Source organism: Python bivittatus, unplaced genomic scaffold (assembly GCF_059951505.1).
Source record: "Python bivittatus isolate LINGU-HERP-01145 unplaced genomic scaffold, Pbiv_v1 ctg000570_np1212, whole genome shotgun sequence".
Taxonomy (NCBI): domain Eukaryota; kingdom Metazoa; phylum Chordata; class Lepidosauria; order Squamata; family Pythonidae; genus Python; species Python bivittatus.
This window is the reverse complement of record NW_028277097.1, coordinates 23,327,637-23,352,218: the sequence shown is the minus strand read 5'-3', so window position 1 is coordinate 23,352,218 and position 24,582 is coordinate 23,327,637. Positions and strand designations below refer to the sequence as shown.

Sequence of the window (24,582 nt, the reverse complement as noted above, 5' to 3'; positions counted from 1 at the left end):
TGACGGGGATGTCTCACCCTCCAAGTCCATGCCACATGCCCTGCTCTGTCAAAAGAAGGTTCTATCCCAGATAGATAGATGGAGATCTGGCCCACGGGGAGCTGCACTCACACTGCAAAGAACCACGTCCACTTCTTAGGAATCCACAATATCAAAAGAATTTTGTGGGTAATCTTGCAAGCCATCCAAGTCATCTTGTTTCATCCTGCCAATTTAGCATTTAGTTCTAAACAAATATGAGTGACTTTGTTCACAAAAAGTTTAGCAACCTTGCTGTAGCAGCCTAAAAGGAGATAATTAACTTGAACCGCCCCAAAAGGGTGTAGGTTATCTTAAACATAAAAACATAAGGTGTGTCCTGCTGGATTGGTCCCTAGTCCATCTAGCCCAGCAGTCTGTTCTCATAGTGGCCAACCAACTGCACAAGGAAGCCCACAAGTCTCCCAGCCAATGGCCTTCAGAAGTAGTCCTACTGACATCAAGGCCAATAGCCATGAATCAGTCCAATCATTTTTGAAGCCAAAGTTGAATTATGCATTGTGTAAAAATAACAATCTGCCTATGCAATAAGCCTGGAAAAATACTAACTTTTTGCCATCCTTATCACCACACTGTAGGCCTGAACATGGGGCTATACCTTTGTTTAGTTGCATTTATTCTTCTTTTTCCATCAATTTCACTCTAGACATCATTTCCGTCTTGGTAAATCAATGTATTCCCCAAGTTCCCCAGGATTGGGCCACTTGGGGGCAATCCTGTTCAGTGTTCTTGTGGCCTTCACAAGGTTGACAAATCTTGTGGGAGAATGAGCTGTATTGCTGGGAAAATCCCCAGGCTCGAACTGGATCTATAAGACCCCTAGAAGACCATCATAGTTGGTCCACAAGCTTGTGGAGGTATATCAGATCATACTCCATCTGATCCAAGGTAAAGGCTAGATCAAGCATGGATTCCCCTATATGTGTTGGGCCAGAAATCATCCAGGAAAGGCCCATGTTTATTATGGAGGTCATGATTCCACACCCCAGAAAATGGAGACTGAAGCACTAGCAGCTTGAAAGAATCTAACTCCAGCCCCAAAATAAGATCTAGAAGTTCAGGTAGTGATGCCATGGGGCAGCTAAGTAGACAGTACCCCAGCAGAATCCACCAGCTGAATATGAGTCAGCAGCATGTAAAGGAATGTAGAGTTGACCTTGGGGATAGGAGGGAAGGATCAAGCCATTAGGGGGAGACTTGCAGAAGAGTTTGTCCAATTCTAAGGCAAAGGAAAGTATGAGAAACTCAGGATAACCCTAACTTGATCTTGTTTAGTGTATGGGATAGAGAGAAACTTAGATAAGCTTTCAAGATTTTATTATTCTACGTTACTACAATAAATAGTATTCCTGGAATCCTTACTGTGCCTGTTTCTTGATCTGGTCTACCCTGAAGGGCTGATATCAATCTTGAAAGCCTGTTCAGGTTTCTTTCTGTCCATCCCAACTGAAAAAGACATTGACATAAGACAAGATTGACTAGAAATGATCACTGAAGTCAGAAGAAAGAGCTTATAGAACTTAAAGAAACAATTACTGACAAAAAAGTGCTGAGGAAATGATGTCCATCAGATCACAAAGAGATGAAAGCAAATGAAAGCCTGAATAACAACTATAATTCCACTATATTTAGCATTAATCAGACCACATTCAGCTCTAGGCACCACATTTAAAAAAGATTCAGAACAACTAGAGCAAGTTCAATAAATGGCAGTCAGCATAGTTTACTGGTGTAAGATACTGGACTAGTACTGGGAGAACCAGATTCATGTTCACCCTAAACCACTGGAAAGGTGGAATATAATTCAATTAAATAAATAAAAAGGTTATTTGGAGACTAGAAGCTAAGTCCTGAAGAAAGATTGAAGGAACTAGGCATATTTACTGTTGAGAAAGGACAATTGAAGGAGATAGGATACTTGAGGGATGCCAGAGAGGTTCAACATCTGTTTTCTATCATCCCAGAGTAGAGGACATTGAATAATGTATTTAAATTACAGGTACAGAGATTCCATTTGAATATTAGGGGGGAAATGCCTTATGGCAATCTTGGTTTGACGATCAAACCAAGTCCAAGAGTGGCTCTTTTTTCCTGGATATATTCAGACAGAGGTTGGACAGACAATCACCTGCCACGAATCTTGTCCTATGAATTTTCAGCAGTATCTCCCAACTCTAACATTTTTTTGCATAAACAGCACAATCAAATGTTAGGATGTAGAAATCAAAACAAAAGAACAGGTACAGGATATCCTGAAAAGGAATAAATACATCCAAAAGGCCACCAACAGCTTCACAATGTAAACAAGCCAAAGAGAAGGTAGTGGCAAAAATCATCTTTGAAAACGATTTTTCAAGCAAAATTTAATTTTCAGGACTGCCCCTCCCATTATATTTCACATTTCTGTGAAATGAAAGCAGTACCAAGGCATGAAGAAATAGTTCCTGCATCTTGAGGATCAGCACTTTTTTTGATCATTAGAAAGATAACTGAAGAAACATTAAAGGAATGAGGTTCATACAACCCTAAGAAATTACTACACTGCTCCTCTCTCTCTTACATACACACACACACACACACACACACACACAGAGGCATGCCTAACCTTGAAAAGAAAAAAAGTCTGTTGTTCTTTGACCTCCCTTATCACCACTTTACCGCTCAGTCACACGTAATGATAAAGGAAAATTGGGACTGGTGGACAAACAGTTGGAAAAAGTCACGGAACTTTGTTTTTGCGAATGCAGTGAGATTATTGTATGCACAAAAGATTTGGTGAAGGTGATGGAACTTGCCAAGATGGCTAAACTGACTTCTTTGATCAGGGAAAAGACAATGTCTACGTTTGTGGCTGACTGGAAACCCCTTACGGACTTTTTGCGTGAAATAGATAAAAATGAACTTATGATTTTATGGTTTGAATGATTAGACAGGAGAGATTATAGAAAGAAGAGAGTCTTCTTGTAACCATAGAGTAAGGGGTAAATGTATAATTGTTCTTATAACTGCTGTAAAGAAGATCAAAAGCTACTTCTTTCTCTTTCCTTTCCTTTCCTTTCCTTTCTATTTTTCTTTTCCTTTTCTTTTCCTTTCTTTTCCTTTTAGCTTTCTCTTTGATTTTTCTTTTTTTCTTTTTCTTACGTTATATTAGCTTGTATTGATTTTTGTGTTCCTTTTTACATTTTTTAAATAAAATTATATAGAAAAGTCAAGATGACAGACAAGTGTTCAAAGCTATCAGAGGGGCTTCCATTGGATGGTTGTAGCCATCATCTTGACTTTTTGGACCACCCCACCCCACCCCCAGCCCCCCATGGATGCTCATGGTGCCATCTTTGCTGCGTACAGTAAATGTTACTGGCAGGACTTGATTGCAGAGAGCAGAGATTCGCAGCTCAGCCAGCCAGGGAGTCAGAAGCAAAGCAGGCGTTCAGGTAGCGGAGGGCAATCTCTCCAGCTCCAGAGCACGTGATGCAACCCAACAGTACTTCTGCCACTGGCAAAAGGCTAGCCAGCCCCTCCCCTCCCTCTTCCCACACACTGACAAAAGACTCCTCAAAGGCTGGCTCATCTGAGTCACGGGCTGGAAAATCAACGCTAGCAGCTGACAAGGCAGCGGAAAGTGCTTGGAACATAAACACAGACCCACATCTGCTCTGCCAGTGCCAAGGGGCTGTGGTGAAGCAGACCGATCCTGCCAGCGCCAGCAGAAGTGCCATGGAAACCCCTGGCCAGTGAGCTGTCTTGTGTGCTGAACAATCCTCAGAGTCAGATGAGCTGGGGCACTTAGAAAGGGGCTGACTCGTGACATCGGAGGGCAGGGCAGAATCTGACGCTCTTTCGTCCCACAGGGGTCCAGTCAGATGCCCCCAGGAAGCCGACCAGCAAGGCCACAATTCTTCCCAAGCAGCAGAGGCGGATTCACCCACCCCTCCTGAGCCACAAGGCAGGGGCTACAGTCAGAAGCCAGGGACAGCCTCCTCCTCCACTCAGTCCCTTTTTGTGGGGCCAAGCTATGTGGCACCGCGGGACACCAAATTCCACATTAACCAAGCCTGACCCTGATTAGCTTCTCAGCCAGGTGCTGCCAGCTGCTAAAGCTATCAGACAAAGCTGAACAGCAAGCACAGATATGCGCCTGCATGCATTCTGTGCCTCCATTCAGTGCTAAACAGTTAACCCATCCTCATCTTGACTGCTGTGTGGGCACAACACACTTAATTTGGTTATTCATTCAACCCATCTTCTAGGTTTGCACAATACACAATGAAACAAATGGGTGGGGTTCACACCTCGCACTAAGACAAAAAACATTAACTAAAGTTAACCTTAACAGTGTCACGTGCTTACGTCTACTAGGTTTCTACTTGACCTGGTAAAGCGTGCTGTGACACAGACAACATTTTTAATTTGATAAAGGAGCAATTCGGGAGGATCTGTGGGGGGAACGTTTCAAAAAAAAAGTCAAGATGGCAGCCACGATCATGAGTTTGAACGCCTGCCCTATTTTATGCACAGGGCAAAGTTTTGATTGCGTGACTGCAGCCACACCACCAACTTGACTTTTTTGACGGATACACCCCCTGCGGAGCAATGGCAGATAAAGGAGATGTCTGCCTTTCCCTAGTTGTTCCTTAAAATGTGAGTAGCAAGGCCATTCTAATCTACATCTTATATTAAAAACCTGATGAGCAGAATTTTGGGAATACATCCAGGGGAATTTCCAAAATTACATATTTCCTAGTAAGAATTAAACTAAAGCTTTGAAGGAAATAATGCTTGTATTCCCTCCCCTGTTTTAATTAGATAGGCAAAGGCATTAGGTTAGCATTTAGCAATTGTTGAACATGTCTATTTTTAATAAGGATTTTTAGAATTCTTTCCCCCTAGCATGATGCTCACTAAATATTTAACAGTGCCATCAAGTGGTAAAGGTTTTGGATCCAAATTCTTGTAAGCAGCAGTGTGATTTGCAATTCCCACTCAGATTGATGGGAGATCTGTGGAAATCATCTCATTTGTAGGAACCCATGCTGTTTAGATTAATGGACATTTCTCACATGATTGCATAAGATGGGACAGTCCTACATGATTTTGTATAGGAACTTGATTTTGCAACATGGATGAGCTGAAAACAATTCTGTAAATCCATTTACCAAATACACAGACACATATATAAAATCTTATCAGACTCAGATGGTTAGCACTCAGTGATATAAAGCTCCCCAACAGAAGTTTTCATTTAACTCTCATGGTGAAAAGTCACTTAATTTTTTCAGTCATTTATTCAATGGTAAAAAGTTTAAAAGAAACGGATTGCTTCAGAAATATTTAAAACTGCACTTCTTCCGCTCTTCCAAAGTTTTGAGGGCAAATGCTGACAAAAAGGTGCAGGGACAGAAAAACAGGTAACAATATGCAAATCATGTCAATTATAAAGTACAGCAGATTGATTGTTCCTTTCTTTCTCTCCCCACCCCCCCAACTCTTTTGTAATGTATAAAAATGGAACCAAGATCTTGCAAGGAGGAAAATCAAGAGAAAAGATCCTATGAAAATGAAGAACAAGGAGGAACAGGGAGAATCTCAGGTGAAGGAAAAAGGGGGTAGTTAAAAAATGGACTCCCATAACTTTTGGGATGAACATTTTGTGTTTTTATATATAGATTCATAGGTGGAAAGAGTCATTTAGAGCAGTGTTTCTCAGCCTTGGCAACTTTACGATGTGTGGACTGCAACTCTGCATGCTGGCTGGGGAATTCTGGGAGCTGAAGTCTCTTAAAGTTGCTGAGGCCTGAGAAATACTGCTCTAGAGTTATAGCTGTCCTGCCCAGTTTTGAATGTTGTGTCATTTGCTGATCTGAAAAGCACTCCCTCCACCTCTTCCTCCAAGTCATTAAAAAAAGTATTGAAAAATAGAGGACCTGGGACTGAACATTGTAACCCCTCACTTGATATCTCTTTCTATGTTGAGGAGGGACCACAGGTGGGTTCAGAGTATTTACAGAATTCTCTCTTTATGATCTGCTCCAGAGTTTCCTATCAATATAATGTGGAATGCTGGACTGTTATTTCCCAGAGCCTTTTTCTCTCCTTTTTGAAGATAGAGACAAAATTTGTTCTACCTTAGTCATCTGTCACTTCACTTATATCAAGGGAGGTTTGAGAAATGCCAATTTAGCATGTAAAAATATGGATCCATAATTAAACTGCCATGGAAGAAAGAAAAGATTATGGGCTAGAACAGCCCTCCTCCCCACTGTTACTGAGCTAGAGGCAGTATTGGAGCTCTGATTAAGGGCAGATAAATAAATGCAATCACTGTTAAATACCAGTGTAGGCTGATTGCAAAGCAGTCTTTTTACCTCCTGGGAATCAGAGAGTTTTGCTATGATATTGCCTGCAGTCATGTTGAACATGCTCTCTCAGGTGTTCCCAGGCAAACAAATGTGTGACTAGGTAAACTGCTTACTTCATTCTACCTACATATGAATTGACACGTCCAGCCAAATTCAAGAAGTCATAGGTAGATATGCTAAGAAAGGACAAGATAAGATAAGAAATAGGGACCTGCAAAAATACAAAGGCAGAGATGAGATCTGCCCTCCGAAGAAGGAGCCTGTGCGTTATCTTCCTTTTTAAAACTTCTTTAATAAAAATTATAAAAAGAAGAAGAGGCCTGTGGTAAAGCAGGCTGCGAGCATAGAGAGGCCAATCCTGGGATCTTCAGTAACAGGAAGAAGCTTGCACGTATCTCACCGATGATCTAAACGTTCTTCAAATTTCCAGATTCAAATGCAAGTGCAAAAACGGAGCTCTAACTCTGAAAGAAAGAAAGAAAGAAAGAAAGAAAGAAAGAAAGAAAGAAAGAAAGAAAGAAAGAAAGAAAGAAAGAAAACAAAGCATTCCCAACCTGCTAGCTTAGAAATGTCTTGGAAGAACTTCCATTAATCAAGGAATGAAATATCCCCCATGCATGGCCTCCACATTGCTCCCCTGTATCAGTTTTGCTTACACTGAGAGAACACTCAAGACTGTTTGGTCTCTTTCTTCACATTCAGGAAAAATAGACCCAACTTAGTTCAAATCCATCACTGAGCATTGTGATGCCACCCTATCTACCATCACGTCCCATGGTTTCGATAGTTACACGTTGACTGTCCATTAATTTGTATCAAAGCTGCAGCACCATCATATCAAACCAGTACAATCATTGGGCTGCTCTGAGTAGGAGGCTGTGTGAATCTCTACTCCGTGGCCTTGTTTGCCTTATCTTGTGATTCTTAATTTTGTTTCTTGCCATTTTGCCAGAGTACAGACTTAGGCCCCTGGAGACAGTCATGGGGCCGCCATGTTATAACATCAGTTCTGGGTGAGGCTGAAGGGCTGAACCCCACCCTCCAGCCATGCAGAATGCCCTGCAAACACTGCACATTTTATACAACTCGTGGGACATATTGGTGTTCTTTTCCATGAGTATCTGGCTCCTTTTTCCATGGAGAGAGAAACCCCTACGCAGTAACAGAAGGCATGATTTCTAAGCAGGAAATCCCAGAACCATTCCGTGGTACCTCTTGGGGGAAACAGTGGCACTCTGGTATCGTTCACATCCTTGCAACTGCCATTTTTACTTTTTTTTTTCACCACATCCTGCAGACACCCCTGGTCTAAATGAATCAGTGACCTGACACTAAGGAAGCTTAATTAGATATTATGATGTGGAATATCCTAATGCCTTCTTATCCTTTTCAGCTAAAACCACATGGAACTCATTTGAACTCACAGAGCAAATAACATTTTCAGGAGGGAAATGTTTTGTTGGAAATTAGCACTCCTGGAAAGAGATAATCACTTTCCCATGGCTCCAATCTACATCAAAGTATGTTTTTAATTTCCAAAGGATGCACAATTTTGCATGTTTTTCATCTTGTCTAAATTAGCTCATGAGATAATTAGAGGGCCAATCTGAAGGTTTTATTGGACATCTATTTAGTCACCCAGAGCTCCACTTTGTAGGCTGCTGATCTGATAATGAGGCACCAAGTCTAAGAAGGAAGGAGGTTATATATCTTGATTAAAATAAGTCTGTAAGCAGGAATATGCATTGGGAAAAGTATTCAAAGGGTAGATAGATACAATAATACCCCCCCCCCAAATTGGAGATATTTAAAAACTCCTAATTCAGGTAATGGAGGGATAAACTAATGAAGAAAACCGTTTATCCAAATTTATTTGGCCAGAGAATGGAGTCTTCAGTCTACTGCATATATGAGAAACTGTTTCAAAATGTTTTTTTAAAAAGTAGGGTGATGACGCAGGCTCAAATTATCCTACTTTGGACACCTTATGTGAAGATCTCACTCTCTGGAGAAGGCTCTGATGTTGGGGAAGGTGGAAGGAAAGAGAAGAAGAGGACAACCACAGCAAGGTGGAGGGACTTAGTTATCGGGGTGAAGGGGGCATCATTGGAAGAGCTGAAGAACCAGGTTAGGGACAGACTGTCATGGGAAAAATCTATCCATGTGATTGCTAAGAGTCAACAATGACTTGATGGGACATAATCAATCAATCAGTGATGGTGGCTCTCAGTTCAAGCAACAATGGGAACCAGGGAAGAGATTTTTCATCTCTGAAACTTACACAAGCAGAGAGCAAGGTACCTAAAAAGAAGGATCCTGTACTGATCCCAGGGCAGAAATGTCTTGAAAGGGTTCTAGGGCAGGTTTAAAGAAAGGCAGTTATTCTGCTGGAGGAGCCATAAAGAAACTTTCTCAATCCAATACAGCAGAGGTGAGCTGCTGTAGAAGGCACATGAGAACTGAGACCCTTTTAATGAATTCTATTGTTAACTACTTCCAATTTTTTTAACGGAAAGCGGCTAACGTTTTAAATAAATAAATTACACCGAAGCCATCAGCTGCATTCTGTTTCTGCACCATTTGCAGTACAGTAAAACCTATCTCCTTAAAAAGTGAAAAGATGAAAAATTAAGATGCCCCTCCTCAGAATAAGTAAGATGGCTTGGAAAGCCAGCAGTCCAAGCAGCAGGTTTTAATAATGGATATGTCTTACTGCTTCTCTGAAAGAGGAATGTTAAGATAAGGTTCCTTTGGAACTCAGCAATCTAAATATCTCTTTTTTAAATTCTGTATTCAGAGAAAAAATAGTCATTCCTTTCAAGGGGAATTAAATTTCCCTAAACTGTTTTATGGAATATTGAAAGTAGCTGCCATCCCTGCAAGAGATCAGAAGGAAGCTGAATCTTCCTTGTTCTTCTACGTGGACTCATAGTTATGGCGGCAGAACTATGGTGATCTCTCTTCAGTGAACCCAGAAAGGCTCTCTCAAGCCTGAACAGATTTCCACCAGGTGAAGGATTTTTGTCACAGTTTTTAAAGCCAAGCGTAGCATTCCAGCCAAGCATGTATAGGTTCTGTCTTTTAATACTAGCAAACGTGTTTATCAACCTGGGATTCTCAACTTACTTTAAAAAAAAGTTTCTAGCCTTCATGGATGTGACTGGAAGAAGGAGCATGCAGTGACACCTGAAGCTACCCCAGCAAATAACCAAAGGAGGGCTTGAAGCAGCTGTATAAGTGAAAATGGTGTGAGGTTCTGAAACTTCTCCAAAAATAACAGAAATAAATTAAACCATGTAAAGTAGGCATCTCCGTTGCCCACTGAGGGGTCTTAATGCAGGATTGGAGAAGCATGGAAGACATGCAGCTCATGTCACAGGGAACATGATGTTGCCTACTTTGAAACGGAAGTGCCAGATAACCACTCCTATGGCCTATGAACAATTTAGAGGGCCCCCACCCATTTAGCCTTCTGGAGGGCAGTGAAGACCCAACTCTTCACCAGGCTTTGGGCCAGCAATGTAAGGGTATGAAGAGTTTATGTGATGTTGGGGTACCACGGCTGATGTCACTGTGGGGTTTGGTCTGTTTTATTTATCCTGTTTTTATTTAACATTATTGTGAGCCACCTAGGATTATCTTGTATAAGATAAGCAGCCATATAAGTTTTCTAAATTAATAAAGTTAAATTAATGAAGTTTTGGGTGGCAAGGTAGAGTTTCCTTAGCACTTAATCCTTCAGCTATGATGGGACAAAAAGCAGGAAAAAATGAATAACATCCACTTTCCAAATCTGCTTGGTTTGGGGGCTTTCTCAGCAGGATGCACCTCTGAACACCCCCACCCTCAGTACCACCAAGAGAAGAAATTCCTCCCTTGCCCACTGGCTGCACAGAAAGGAATGCGGGGGGGGGGAGCGGTCAACACCAGGACCTCTGAAAGCTGCCCCTGTATTTTGCCCTGGGAATGCTGAGCCCCTTGGGGTTAGCCCTGCCCCTTGGCACCCCACCCCACCCCGCCCAAGGGGAAAGATTGGTAGATTCCTCCCCAGTCAGGCAGGGAGGAGCGCCAGAACCAAACAGGCCACACCCAGGGAGAGTAGGCAACTGACCGCATTTGTTTCTGCTGCAGAAGGCAACACGCTGGGGATCTCCGTGAGTCGGGGTGTCCACTGGGTATGGCCAAGAAAGTCAAGACGATGGTGCGATCAAAGCTCGGCCTGGTTTTTAGGCGCATCGTATCACATGAAAACCAGGTGGGCCTTTGACTGCACCGTCACAGCTGCCGCTGGACCCTTTGGACCGTACCCTGCTGTGAGGCCACTGATCCCCAGGGCTGGTCAACAGAACCTACGGCACTTCTGCTCCCTCCAACTCCTCACGCTTTTCCCTTGCTGTTAATAAATGTGCTGTGGGGAGCATGACACTATCGGCCAATTAAAAATAAAATTGATGTACGGGTTGTCCTAAACGAAATTAGGCAAAATATTGGAGAAATTAAATTACTAAGCAACAATCAAGCTGCCACCTGGGATGAATGACCCACTTCTGCCATTTTTTCCCACGGCCACATTTGTTTGAGGGCTGCATGATCTAACAAGGGCCATCAGTTTTACACACGCAGCCGCACACTACTAATGTATTCTGTTTAGAAAATGTATTAGTACAAGCCATTGCATTGACACATTTGTTAAGTCTGATTTACAAAGGCTAATTTGGGGCCGCAATCAAGCAAGAGTGTTTTTAGTCTACCCTAATGATTATATCCTGGGGAGGCTTTTACGCAATCAGGCCAGCACTGCTGCCAGCAGGCAATGCCGTCTTTTCTCCTTGCGACAACTGGAAACAACTTTATACAACCAGAAAGGGCGCAAAGCCAAGCAGCCAGCTAAAGTGCTGTTTAAACAAAAGTAAGGAAAGAGATGCTTAGTATGTAAAGGAATAATAAAGCAAAATGTCTGAAAATCTCTTCTTTTATCACAAGGCATTGGCATATCGGGGGCAAAACTTACAAGAGCCATGTCCAACGACAAACAAGTCTCTGTATCCGGGGTTCCTATAAGAAAAAGAAATACAAACTGTCAACGCTCCAGTACTTCGACAATATACTTAGCATGTAATAGACACATTTTGTTCAACATGATTGTTATGGACCTAAATGCATCTTCGTAGAGCTGGAGACAGGAGGGAGTGCCAGAGTCCTGGACATACTCATACAGAGGCAATCACACGTAAGCTATTTCCTCGGCTGGCATGTCAACCAAACACACACCTCAGTCGGTAGTAGGATTACTTTTATCCTCAAGCAGTTCTTTGTGGTTAAACTACCCTCATCTGCACAGTTGTGTAACGCAAACACCAGAACACAGGATTAAGAGAAGCTTAACCCTCTTCTCCTCTGTTTTCATAGTATTCTAAAGAGTCTTCTCCAACACCGAAGTTCAGTAGCATAAATACTCTTTCTATCCTGCTTCTGCAAAGTCCACTTTTAACTTTCATAGAGTGTCATAGGGAAAACCACTACTTGCACGATCCTCAGCTTTGTCATTCAAACACATCCCAGCACCTGAAGAACCATTCCAGACCTTCATTGCTGCTCTACCAACTGTAGCGTATTTCTTGACCGCTTGACAGGTGCAATTGGTGCACATTGATTTCTGCAAAGACGCTCCTGGCCATGGCTGCCACCTGCTCTTCAAGCACGAGCTGAGAGTCCAGGAAGAATCTCAAATTGCACACCAATTCTGCCGGGGGGTGGGGGGAACCATGTCATCCAGAATTAAAGATGGAAGGTTCCCAGTACCAGGGTACCCTAAAACCCAAACCACTTAGTTGTATCTAAGCCTGTTCTTCCCCATCCAGACCCCCACGGCCTTGAGACCCTGAGAAAGAATGCTGGCAGCACCATTTGGTCAACCAGGGATGGAGATGTACAACTGAATATCACGAACATATTGATGATACCTCACCTCATGCCTGTGGGTGACCTCTCCCAGTGGTTTCATGCAAGTGTGAGGGTTTGTGGGGGGAGCATCCTTGCCATATTATATTCTTCATCTATTAGTATATTTTTTCTTGTTTTTAATGTTTTTTATTTGTGAACCACACAGAATCATTGGGAGTTTGGTGGCCTGCACATTTAAATAAATACATAATAACTGTTAAATAGGAGCATGGAGAGAGCAGAGCCCTGAGGAACTCTGTAAAGCAGGGGTATTCTTTGAATCAATTACCACCTGTTTCTTGGGGTCCTTTAGCACACCAGTTTGAGGATGGAGCCTCCTTCTGAGTTGGGAGATCTTTTGGAAGACTTTCTTTTCCATGTCTGTTTCCATCTTCAGTGTCTTTATAGATGTTGCTGTAATACTGCTTCTTTCTGAAATGCTTTGTTAACCTGCCTAAGATTCTTTGTCTTTCTTGACTATGGCTTCTCTTCTCTTCTCTTCTCTTCTCTTCTCTTCTCTTCTCTTCTCTTCTCTTCTCTTCTCTTCTCTTCTCTTCTCTTCTCTTCTCTTTTCTCTTCAGTTTCTACTGTTTGTTCTGATATTCAGTTTGCTTCCTTCTGTTTCTTGGTCTTTGCCAGTCTCTTTTCACAGTCATCCTTAAGAACTTCTCTGATTTAATTCCACAGTTCCTCTGGTTCTCTATCAATGTCTGCCCTTCAAGATTGTCCAAAAAACAGACCTCACAAGCAGACTAGAAGTAAGCTTTTATGAGATAAACTATATTAACAGAATCTTGCAAGTCTGATTGTGTTTCTCCTCCCTTCCTTCTTATATCCCAAGGAGTCAGGGAGGAGCCAGCCTGAATCTCTTCCTAATACTACCTCCTTTCCCAGGGCTTAAGGAATGCTTCTGTTTTGATATTCCCTCAAAGTCATCTCCATCTCCACAATCAATGAAGTTCATGATTTCAAAGCAATTCCTCATGTTCTCCTTGAAAATGGCGAGTATATGCTTTCAGAGGAATGTGGAGATAACCTTGATGAAGGCATGCAAACCCTGTTGAGGGAAAAGAAAGATTCTGTTTGGTATAAAAGAGAGCAGAAGGAAAAGCTGACAGGCTTTCAAGATTCTGCTATATCACCCTACAACAATAAAGTAGCATTCCTATAATCTTGCAGTGTCTGTTTTCTGACCTGGCGTGCCTTGAAGACTGACACTGCTCAAGATCCTATCTTGGAAACTGACTGGCTTTGTTATTCTGCTTTAGCTTGACTTGGAACTTGCAGATGAACAGTTTGTGGTCTCTTCTACAGTTAGCTCCTGGCCACGCCTTTGCTGTTATAACTTAGCTCTTTCACCTCCTTATGCCAATCATATAGTCAATTTGATTTCTGTGTGCTCCATCTGGTGATGTCCATGTATACGGGTGTCATTTTGATTGTTTGAAGATTCTGTTAGCAATGAAGAAATCACTGGATTGATAGAAACTGATAGCTTGTTCTCCTGCTTCATTTGTTCCCTAGGCCATACATTCCAACTACATTTTCCTCCTTAATATTTCCAACTGTGGCATTCCGGTCTCCAACCACAAGCAGCACATCTTGCTTGCATGTTCTGTTGATTTCAGATTGAACTTGATCATAAAACTCATCAATCACCTCTTCTTTTGCATCAGTGGTGGGACCATAAACTTGGATAATCACCATATTAAAGGGTTGTCTATGAAGTCTAATTGATATTATTTGATCACTGACTGCATTATAACCAAATATTGTCCTTGCTATATCTTCCCTGATTACGAAAGCAGTACAAACTGTGTGATCTTCTAACTGAAAGTATGCAATTCCAGTCCAATTCAATTCACTGATTCCTAAGCTGTCAGTTTGTAGTCAATTCATTTCACATTGAGCTTTTCCATATTTGTACTTCTTATGTTCCATGTTCCCACCATAATTCTATCTTTGCAGCCTCAGACTTTCTTTTCCTGCATGGTAACATCCACAAATAGACATCAGGACAGCTTTAATCTATCTGTGTCATAAACATATTCAGTTCTTTCCCCGTAGCATGTTGAGTGCCATCTAATCTGAGGGGCCCATCATCTGGCACTATATCATCTATCACTTCATCTTCTCTGTCCATGTGGTTTTCTTGGTAAAATACAGGAGTGGTTTACCACTGCCTTCTCCCACGCAGTTTTAATTGATGCCTTTGCTACAGTCACAAAGGTCATCTGCCTAATGATCATCTGCCTCCAGCATCTTCCTACATCGCTGCTTCTCAATATAGGTGCCTGGTTGCTTTAGCTAGGCAGCTGGGATGGCCCTCATGCCTTGGGAGAGCCTGTTTGGAGTACACTCCCAATGATTTTCACTCATCCCTCCCAGGAACACCCACCACCAGCACCATGAGTCAGCATAGCAGGATTGGCCTAGGCTGACCTTAACTTAATTAAATTCATTCATTCATTACATAGATTACATAATTAGGATGACACATTTTGCAATGAGTGATTTGTTTTATTATTTTATTTTTAGGAGTCTGATCATTTTTCTTAGCTAAGAACATTTCTTCACACCTATACAGGAGCTGATCCAGGGGCTGAGGTGCCCATCCCACCCCATCCCTTTGCATCTATCACAAAGGCCCTGTTGAGAAGTTGATAATGCCCCCCTCCTTCTTCTCCCTTCCCTTTTCTCCCTTTGTGCTTTGCTTGGGTTTCATTAAGAACAGGGGCTGGACAGAGAGAGGATGCTTAAGCTGAATTATGATTAGACTGAAGTCATAGTGACTTGCTAGTCCTGTTACTTGGGAGAAGGATCACAGAGATTTTCATGGAATCCAGTAAATCATACCACTATGGGGCCAGATATATTTATTTCTTTATCATATTTATATAGCCAACCATCTCACACAAAGTGACTCTGGACAGCGTACAAGATTAGCATCAAAGGACTGGGTCTGACTACTAGAGTTCCTGAAGCATTTCCAAGTGACCATGCCAGCATGGTAACTCCTTGGTTGATCCAAAGGGATCTTGTGCTTAGCACCTGCAGGTCAGCTGGGTTCTCACAACATGCTTAACTAGTGAAAGGTAAGGATATTGTTGTAAGTATGTATTATCGGAGGTGCCTGACTCCAAAAAGACTAGGTTGCTTACAGATTTAAACAAATACATAATGCTGTATAAAAAGAAGAACATGAACACCCAGACACACAAATAACACCAAAAATATCACAAACGCCCAAACCCCAGGCCTGGGAAGAGAGCCAAGACTTTAGAGACTTATGGAACATTTGAAGAGTGAGAGCCACACTGATTGTGTGAACTGGGGCAGAAGAAGGAAGTTTTAGCCCCCAAGAGCACCAGGTTTGGTTTAAACTATCCTTTGCTGGTCAATTATGGAGCAGTTTCAAAGCCCACCTAATCAGTCCTTCAAGAAAAAATGTTGGAGGTAAAAGAGTGGCTAAAAAAAGGGCAAATCTCTTCATTACAAAACTCATTGGAAGAGTTCTGGCCGTCATAAAAACACACTTCCTAATATGGATTGGCCAATGGAGAAGGTACCAGTGAGGCATAAAGCTTTGCCAATATTCTCCTGGAGGAGGGAGGCTCTGGAGTTCTCCAACGGTGACATTTGTCCAGTTAGTCTGATTCTACGCTACCGTAACCAACACGTAAGAATAACGGCTATGTCAACTGTCAGTCAGTTGGGTAGTGCAAACGCAGCCATTGTGGTAGAGAGCGAGGATACTTAAAAGCATGGCACGCTTGATGGCAGAGCTCTCAACTGCAGAATCCTCCTCCCTGAGCCCAAATTTGAATCCTCCAGAGCAAGGCTGCTCCAGTTGTGAGTAGCGACCTCCAAAAGAGGCATGGGCAATGGAGGGGGATTCATTGTTTTTTAATCAAACTGATTAGGCTTGCCAAAGCAATTCCCCATGCTGGCTGGGGAATTCTGGGAGTTGAAGTCCGCACGTCTTCAAGTTGACAAGGCTGAGAAACACTGCTCAAGAAAGTCACCATACCGCAATGTTTCTCAACCTTGGCAGCTTTAAGATGTGTGGACTTCAACTCCCAGAATTCCCCAGCCAGCATGCTGCTGGGGAATACTGGAAGTTGAAGTCCACATGTCTTCAACTTACCAAGGTTGAGAAACACTACCATACTGCAGTGATTGAGAACTCTTGTTCTAGAGAAACTATACGTCTTTTTAAAACTTGGTTGACAAGGTAATGTTTTAAAAATATATATACTTGTTTGACTGATTCATTCATTCATTTGCCCATGTCACATAGTGACTCTGGGTGGCTTATAGTGGAAAAAACAGTACAAAATATAATATAAAGCACAATAACACACACAGTAGCCAAGAAACCAAACCAGTCTAAACAACACAGTGCGTCACAGGCACTCACTAGCACTTTGACCCCTTCGCCTGGGAACCCAACCAGGTCTTAAAAGCTGGCGGGGTGGGGGCCAATCTAATCTCTTCCTTTTTATCTTGCTGCTTTAAATGATTAAACAAAAATTATGGATTGATTTCTGCAACTATCTACCACCTCAATCCTGATGGATTTGGGACCGTTTCCAAGTACTAAAATACCTTTTAAATAATTAGTAAGGCATTTTGGATTCCACTCAATGGAACCTGCAAATATACTGCAACATCAGAATTTCCTAACTACGTTTAATAAATTATAGTTAATTCATAACGAAAGGTTTTGTGAGCTTGAGACTGCCCAGTCTAAGAAAACCACAATAAAGAATAAATAAAGAATAAACTGCTAGCCTTTCTGGTATCTGGGGACTTCTTATCCTAAAGCTCCTTAGGCTAATTATTTGAAGGCAATGCTTTTCTTAACAAAAGAGGTCTCTCCCAGCCTGGGCTATTAATTCACGGCACTTTGCACTCACTGTGGTAAAAGCATTCCAAAAATGCTCATTTATGCCTGGGGTTGTATGCGCGTGCGATCTTAATACTGAAAATAAAAAATACGGCCTCTATACGCCCCACATAATTTATGTGATGCGCAGAATGTCCTCTTAGCCCTTGCACTCAGTCTGTGACATAAATCTCTTTATTCATGTTCACGTTTAATAAATGGGCAGTTTCCACAGAGCCGACGCTCCCCTACCTTGACCTGCAGAGGAGATACTCACCAGCAGAGGGCGGTGACGGCCAGCCTCTTGGCTTTGTCGAACTGAAACTTCCACAGCGGGAGAAGGGTCCCCATGTTATCCCTGTATTCATCCGAGGCATCTTCGAAGTACTTGAAATCTAGCCAAAGCAAACCACCCCGTTCAGCACCGGCTTCGCGAGCACGCCCAGCTTGGTGTTCTCAGCGCCAATCTTTTTTTTCAGCTTTGGGTTCTCACGGCAGTGGTTCTAGGCAAGAGGTTAAATCCTTTGCTCCCCTGGGTTTTGAGTAATTTCAGAAGTACGATCGCTTCTCGTTTTAAATGACGTCGTTCCTTCCGTTCTCAATCTGCTGGGTTATGACGCTGTTCTAAAGTTATAATATTCTAACATCTTAAGATGTGAGCCTCCTTGGAAGCTCTCTGGGGGGTTAAAAGACTTTGAATCAATATACTATAATAAATAGAATATACTATCATTAAGCAAGAAATTGGGGTTGGGGGGAGTGACACATGAAGGTGCTGCTTTTCTATGGCAGTGCCAATGCTGTGGAACGACCTCGGGGCGGGGGGGGGGGAGAGATCAGGCCGGCTCTGCTGTTGTTTTAGAAGTAGTTGAAGACCAAATTGCTCTGAAAGACTTTCCCCTGAGTTTAAAACTGATGCCATCTTTTCCTTCCTTTTCCCTTTTTATTGCTTTGTTTCTGTTGTTTTGGGACTGATGGTTGTTTTACGGTTGTTATTTGTTAGGCTTAAAACATTTCTATATTCTATGTAAGCCACCAAGAGTCATTTTGACTGCAGTGGATAGAAAGTGTTTAATAAATAAACAGATAAATAAATAAAACCATATATATACTGTGTGTGTGTGTATAATATTCTTGTATTAGTTTGTTCCTTCCAACATTATGCTCTACTCGAGTTCTAGATTAAACTTTGAACATTTCCAATATTCAGTATTAGTCTGGCGCAGTTTTCCATTTATTTTCTTTTTTGCACTCCCTCCCAAGAGGTTACTATCGAGTGCAAACATATAAACATTTCCATTTCATTAAATCACAGGGCAATAATAATCGTAAAAATATAGTAGCAATGTATTAGATTCACAGGATGCCCAACTTCTAGGGACACTGGGCAGTTTGCAAACTGTTTAAAATATTAAAAAGACGGCAAGAATGACGGAACTGGGTGGGACAAAGAGAAACAAGCCACACGATCTAAAGGGGGCTTAGGTCCCCCTCGCCAAAGGCCTGGGTGAAAAAGGAGCACATCCCAACTTATATTTTACCAGGCGTGGATATTAAGGAAAAGGAGCCCGGATTGGAAGCGGGTGCACGGGCTCATCTGGGCCAAGGAAGGAACCGAGAAACAGGAGCGCCTCTCCCGCGCATGAGCCCCGGCCAGCCTTCTGGCTTCTCACCTTGGGCAATATCATCAAAGGTGTTCTGATTGACCATCCGCTCCACAATCTTCACTGCCTTTGCCACTTTGTTGATGTCATCACTCTGTGGAAAAACGGAATGAGACTATTTGAAAGCAAAGCACGTGGGCCCTCTTAGGAGGAAAGGTGGTGAGTAGCCCCTGCCTAGTGTTTTGCGTCAAGACGCTGGGCAGGACACCGAACGGTACCCTGCGCCCCCCCCACCCCCAAGTTAAACAAGTTAGTAACAAGCATCCTTGTTAAGCTGGAAGGGAGCATCCTTATGCATTTGTCATCTGGGAAACGGGCGTTTCATAACCAACAAGGACGCTGAGATTTCCAGTATGCCTCCTGGCCCCCAAAGAATGAGACCTTCTGCCCAGGCAAGAACAGGGAAGCTGTTTCAGCCTGAGGACTGAGCTGACTTTAGGCAAAGGCGCTGGAGGCTGCTTGTCAGCAGCCCCAACCCTGGGAGGTGCGGACCACAGCCTGGGAAAGAAAGGAGGAGGTGGCCCCCCAAGGCACCGGAGGTCTAGGTGGAGAAGCAAGTGGGCTGGAGGTATCCCAGGCCTCCCCTGAGGCAGAATCACAACGCTTTCTCTTTCTGTAGGCACTCAGTCCAACAACAGAGTTTTCTTGGACAGTGATATTGGTAGGCTGATATTTTAAACATAATCTCTCTCCTAAAATAGTTGCTGTTGAGACCAGTGATGGAGACAAAAACTGGTTGGGTTTGCACTTGAAACCAAATGAGTTTGCAACTCACAGGATCAGAATGCAGCTGCCTTCTGCTGGACCCACATCTCCTGATGCCAACCGAGGGCATGCAGTTGGGCTCTTCGTCAGAGTGTTCCTCCAGTCCTTGGCTCAGCAAAAAATTAGGCCAGCATTATTTGCCCGGCCCCAATGACCAAGCTCTAATTTGTCTCCCTAACAAGGTTCACAAGGTGTCACGTCCTTACAGTTTTCCCGCAGGACAATTTAAGGGAAGCGAATGTTGGCAATCCCTGCTTTGTTTCTCTTCCACTTAGCATCACCAGCTGGTAGTAAAAACACCACCCATCAGTCAAGGGAGGTGGGCTGCTCTCAGGCAAGGATGGGTGGATGCTTGGACAGAAGCCTTTAAGATGGTTAAGTCAGAAGACATGATGAAAATTCCTTAATCTCACAACACATGGACAGACTTAACCATAGTTTCAACTGGGAAACTATCAGCATTTTAGACCAAGCTAAATCCAAAAATGCAAGCGAATTCTTGGAAGCCGGGTATTCAGACAAGGCAGCAATTAACAGACACATAGAGATTAACCACATCTACATACTATTCAAAAGAGACAAAAGACCAGAAGATCGCCTCACTGCAATCATCACCCAGATAAGCAAAGGTTACCACCAGGCACACAATCAAGCAGTGAACATATGCTAATCAAGGAACTACCAGAGGAGCAAAACAGAGCCCCCACCCCCACCAGCACTGGCAAGGCGGGCCGCAGCACGTAAATAGAGAGCAAACCCCATCCCATTTTAGCACTGAAGATGTTACCTAGCCAGGTAATGAAATGTTTGCAAGAAAAGAACCAAGCTCAGAGAACCCCAAGGACTCCACAATTCAACCCTGAGCTACACATATTCGCCTCTATTGGTACCTTCAAGGTAGGCCAGTCAAGAAACTGGAAGGGGAAGGATCCCAAGAATGCTCTTTATTACACAAAGGTAGAAATACAGAACCTTGAAAACCTGTCCAGGTATCCCATCTTATACTAAACAAGGTCATAGTGGGACTATTCTGAGTTTCTTTCTCACACTTTCCTCTTTCCCAGGATGGTGTAATCTTTTCTGCCAGTCCACCTTAACGGCTTGTTCCTTCCTTCGCTGACACCAGGTCAGGTCTACATTCCTTCACACTAAGTGAGACGCTCTATGCTCATAACCTCTCCCTCAAGCTATTTCTGAACACAGGTCTACTGGTCTTCTGAAAGACCAGCAAACCCTTATCCAAAAATAGCTAGGCATACAGATCACTGGGCTGAAGGAAGGGTGCTAGATGAAGCCAGAGGGGACTCATGTCATAGGAGATTCACTCTCCTGGTTTATCCTAGGCCCATTACCTTCCCCACTGAACTGTCAATGGGGCTAGAATGGGAAATTGGAAGAAATCTTGTTGGTTTCATCCCCACTCCCCCCAAATCCCAGATCATTTCCCGCTGCAAGGGCATGACGCTGCTGGGAGTGAGCGACCCTGGTTGGTAATTCCTGAAAGCATCTCCTGGGATAAGCAAAATGGTGCCACTGCCCCAAATCCTGTAGAAAGCACACAATACACAATCCCTGATCTGCAGGAACAGTGGAAAACCTGCACTGCACTCAGCAACACGCATATGGAAAAATCCATCTCTCATTCCCTGGGGAGAGTGCTAGTCTCTACTGCTCTTTCAAAAGACCACTAAAGGCATGCTAAAAATGATCTCATATATAAGAGCCGACACAATCCTATAAGAGGCTTTGCAGAGCACTGGCAGGTGCCTCTGTGGAAGCCAGGAGGCCAGTGTCACCTACAACCCTAACACAAATGGCCCTAGAGGGCAGGGCCAACGGCCAGAGGAAAGGGCTGGCGGCATTGAAAATAAGACTTGGATCAGAGAAGAGGACAAACACTGCTCTAAAATTGGGACGGCTGGGGTGGAAGAGAGGCTGTCTCTGCAGCGGCCGAGGATCTGACTAAGGCTGCATCATGAGGACAGGTCCTCTAAAAATGGTTCGCAGGTATCTTCGTGCTGTACTTATCAGGACAAGAAGATATGCCCATAGTTGAAGAACAACTCCAAACAAAAGAACGTGTACATATAAAAGGAAAATATTAGGCAAAACTGTTTACAAAGATATACGCCTGAGCAAAAAATAGAAAAAAGCATCACAAATGTAAAACTTTTCATGCCAGTTTGAAATAAAACTTTGCACATTGATGCACACTGATTGATTGATTGACTGATTTGATTCAGACACCACCCAACTCCCAAATGACATAAAATCGTCCTTAAAAATGTGATGACAGAAGTGTAACAGATTCATCCATCCTAAAGTGTCATCTTAAAAAAAAGCTTTCTTGAAATGAATAGATTCATAACGATAGGCAATTCAAATTTCAGCCCATGATCCTAACCTCCGCTCTAGCCCCTCTTCACCTTGTTTGCAGCACTTCTGGAAGCGGCCCTCGCTCAGCCTCAAAATCTCCCATTTGGGAAGACCTACTGCAGGATCTTGCCCGCTCTGCTGCATGATCAAAGGCCCTCGCCCTGCACATAGCACTACGGGGCTGTGTCAGCAAATTGAAGTTTGGAGCCTCGTAGGATCATTCCGTAGCAAGAATCTTCCTTTGTGAGAACCAGTATGCCTCTGATTGGGTTACCCACCACATCAAGCAGTGATTTATCCTGTGTCTTTTTGAAGCAAATCATCAGAAAAACTGATATGCCCAATTTATCTCCTTTTAAGAGTCATTTAGAATTGACTTTCCCAGCAAAGTCTGCTGACTTGCAAACTCTCTGCCATGAGGACTCCCTTAGCAGCAAACTAATTCCTTCCTTCTGGGGATTTTCAGCTATATTATTTTATACAGCAGCAGTAATGGAAGCATCCGAGATGATGCACAATATCTGTTGGTGGGAAATAAACATTCTGGCCCAATTGCGATATTCTCCCTTGGAAAAAGCTCATGTTTATCTTGGAGCAACAGATTGCCTACAACAAATAACTCCTGTTGGCGGACTTTTAATTACCTAGAAATAAAATGCCAACACAAATAAGGTTCGCCATGCAGGGATCTCTGGGATGTTGGTATGGAAACCACTCGTTTTGCCCAGAATAAATATGATACAGCCAGAAATTTAAATAGGCTGGCAGTCCAGTGGCTAATTCTGAACCTTCCTGATTAGTCTGGGATTGGATGGCTGAATGCCCCAACTTCCTAAAGACAGAAAATAATAATAAAAACATCTTCCTCCAGAGAGAAAGCTACTAGTGAAAAGATTAGATGAGATCCTTTAAGTTCCAGTTTTCTGTGTGCAGGGAGTGCTGTTCCCTAGCAGTACACTCCGTCACACTTTCTTTCTCATATGCTGCACTCCCTGTAAAGCTGACCTATCTGATTTTTATGAACATGGAGACTGGTCTAAAGTATGGTTGCTGCTCTGAGCAGTATTCCTTCAGGTGACTACAGAAGCAACATCAGGATTACATTATCATTTTGCTATATGCAGCTGCATGGGGAAAGTGACAAAATTCTGCGGGAAGTAACGTTGATTATTTATATGCTAGCTTTCATAGAATCACAGCATTGGGAGGGACTTAAGAGGTCCTCAAGTCCAACCCCCTGTACGTTGCAGGATTCACCACACCATCCTCTATTTGAAAACCACTCCATGCAGTAACCCATTGACTGACAGCTCTTATTGTCAAGAAGCTATTCCTGATGTCTAATCTGTATCTACAGTTTCATTCCTCTGGAGCAAGAATGAGTCTGAGCTCTTTGATTTATGATCTTTCTTAATACTGCCACTGTTCTTTAACTTGTAATATATATTCCTATTCTATTTCTATACATTACATTATTATATATCCCTCTTATATTTCTCAGTTTAGGAGCGTGCCCTGTTCAAGTGTTGAAGCATTGTCTGCACAGCTGGATTGGCCACATCCACCAAGGCTGGCTGCTGGGCCTTCCAAGAGGGAACAGGAAGCGCAATGAAATCTTCATGTTTGGGCTGGACCTTTGACCAAGCAACAGTACACTTTTTGACTTGAACTCATCTTTTATTTGTTCCTTGATTCTGATAGCCATCAACTAAAACTCAGCCTGGATCTAGGTTAGGGATGTGCAGTCAAAGTCCACAGAGGACGAGCTACTCTTTGCACAGTGCAACAGATTTTCATAGAGAGCCATTTCTAGAAGAAAAAATGTACGTACAGATCTTCATTTGCAATGCATGGCAGAGGTATTTATTTGACTAGGTATGCAAAGGCAGGCTGTTGACCTACATTAACTGGCGTTAATTTTGAGCAGGGCAAGCGGGTGGGAGATCTAAACCAACTCCACTGGTTCAAATGTCCACTGCCCAACCACAGCTCCCCTTCTCAAAAACACTGAAAAGCACAATTAATTGGGCCAACTTTGGAAATGAGAGGTAACTCCAACCATTATTGATGTGGGAAAGGCCTTGGGAAAGGGTGCTGTGTAATTGTTATCCTAAAACTTTCTAGCATGAAAGAATCTGCTTGCTCAGCTCCAGCAAGCAAACTTAATATCCTTACTTCTACAGCCTGCTGTTTTACATGGATATGAGCCCTTCTCCATGTCCTTCTCCTTCACTCTAAGATAGTTATTGTTTCTGAGCCTCAGACTCCTTCCTTTAAGGGGCCAGTAAGATTGATGAAAAGCACACCTGATCTCCTGGCCAAGGATGCGGGGAGACAGGAGCACCAGAGAGTAGACGTCTCTGTGCTTGGCAGAAGCATCACTGACGTTTCCTCTAGAGCCAAGAAAGAGATCCTCCACCCCAGCTGGCTGGTAGGGGCTAGCTGTAATCCATAGGGATGAACTCCTAATGCAAAGTAGGTTTGTCCCTGTCTGTCTACTAAAAAGGGCATTCAGTGAAAACATCAGAGAGAATGTCTTGCCTGAGAT

At 42.9% G+C, this 24,582-nt stretch overlaps 1 protein-coding gene across 6 annotated transcripts in view; it reads right to left on the bottom strand.

Moving 5' to 3' along the window:
• The window catches only part of DNAI1 (dynein axonemal intermediate chain 1), a 142,288-nt gene that overhangs the window by 86,781 nt on the left and 30,925 nt on the right, over positions 1-24,582 (bottom strand). For all 6 annotated transcript variants that reach the window (XR_015798269.1, XM_088152802.1, XM_088152803.1 and 3 more), the window contains 3 exons: positions 18,903-18,987; positions 17,507-17,624; positions 11,410-11,453 (listed from right to left, as the gene is read on the bottom strand). Coding sequence is in view for 5 of the 6 variants with exons in the window: in XM_088152802.1 (XP_088008928.1) it covers positions 11,410-11,453; positions 17,507-17,624; positions 18,903-18,987 (247 nt within the window). In the remaining variant the exon portion in view is untranslated. The remainder of the gene's footprint in view (positions 1-11,409; positions 11,454-17,506; positions 17,625-18,902; positions 18,988-24,582) is intronic.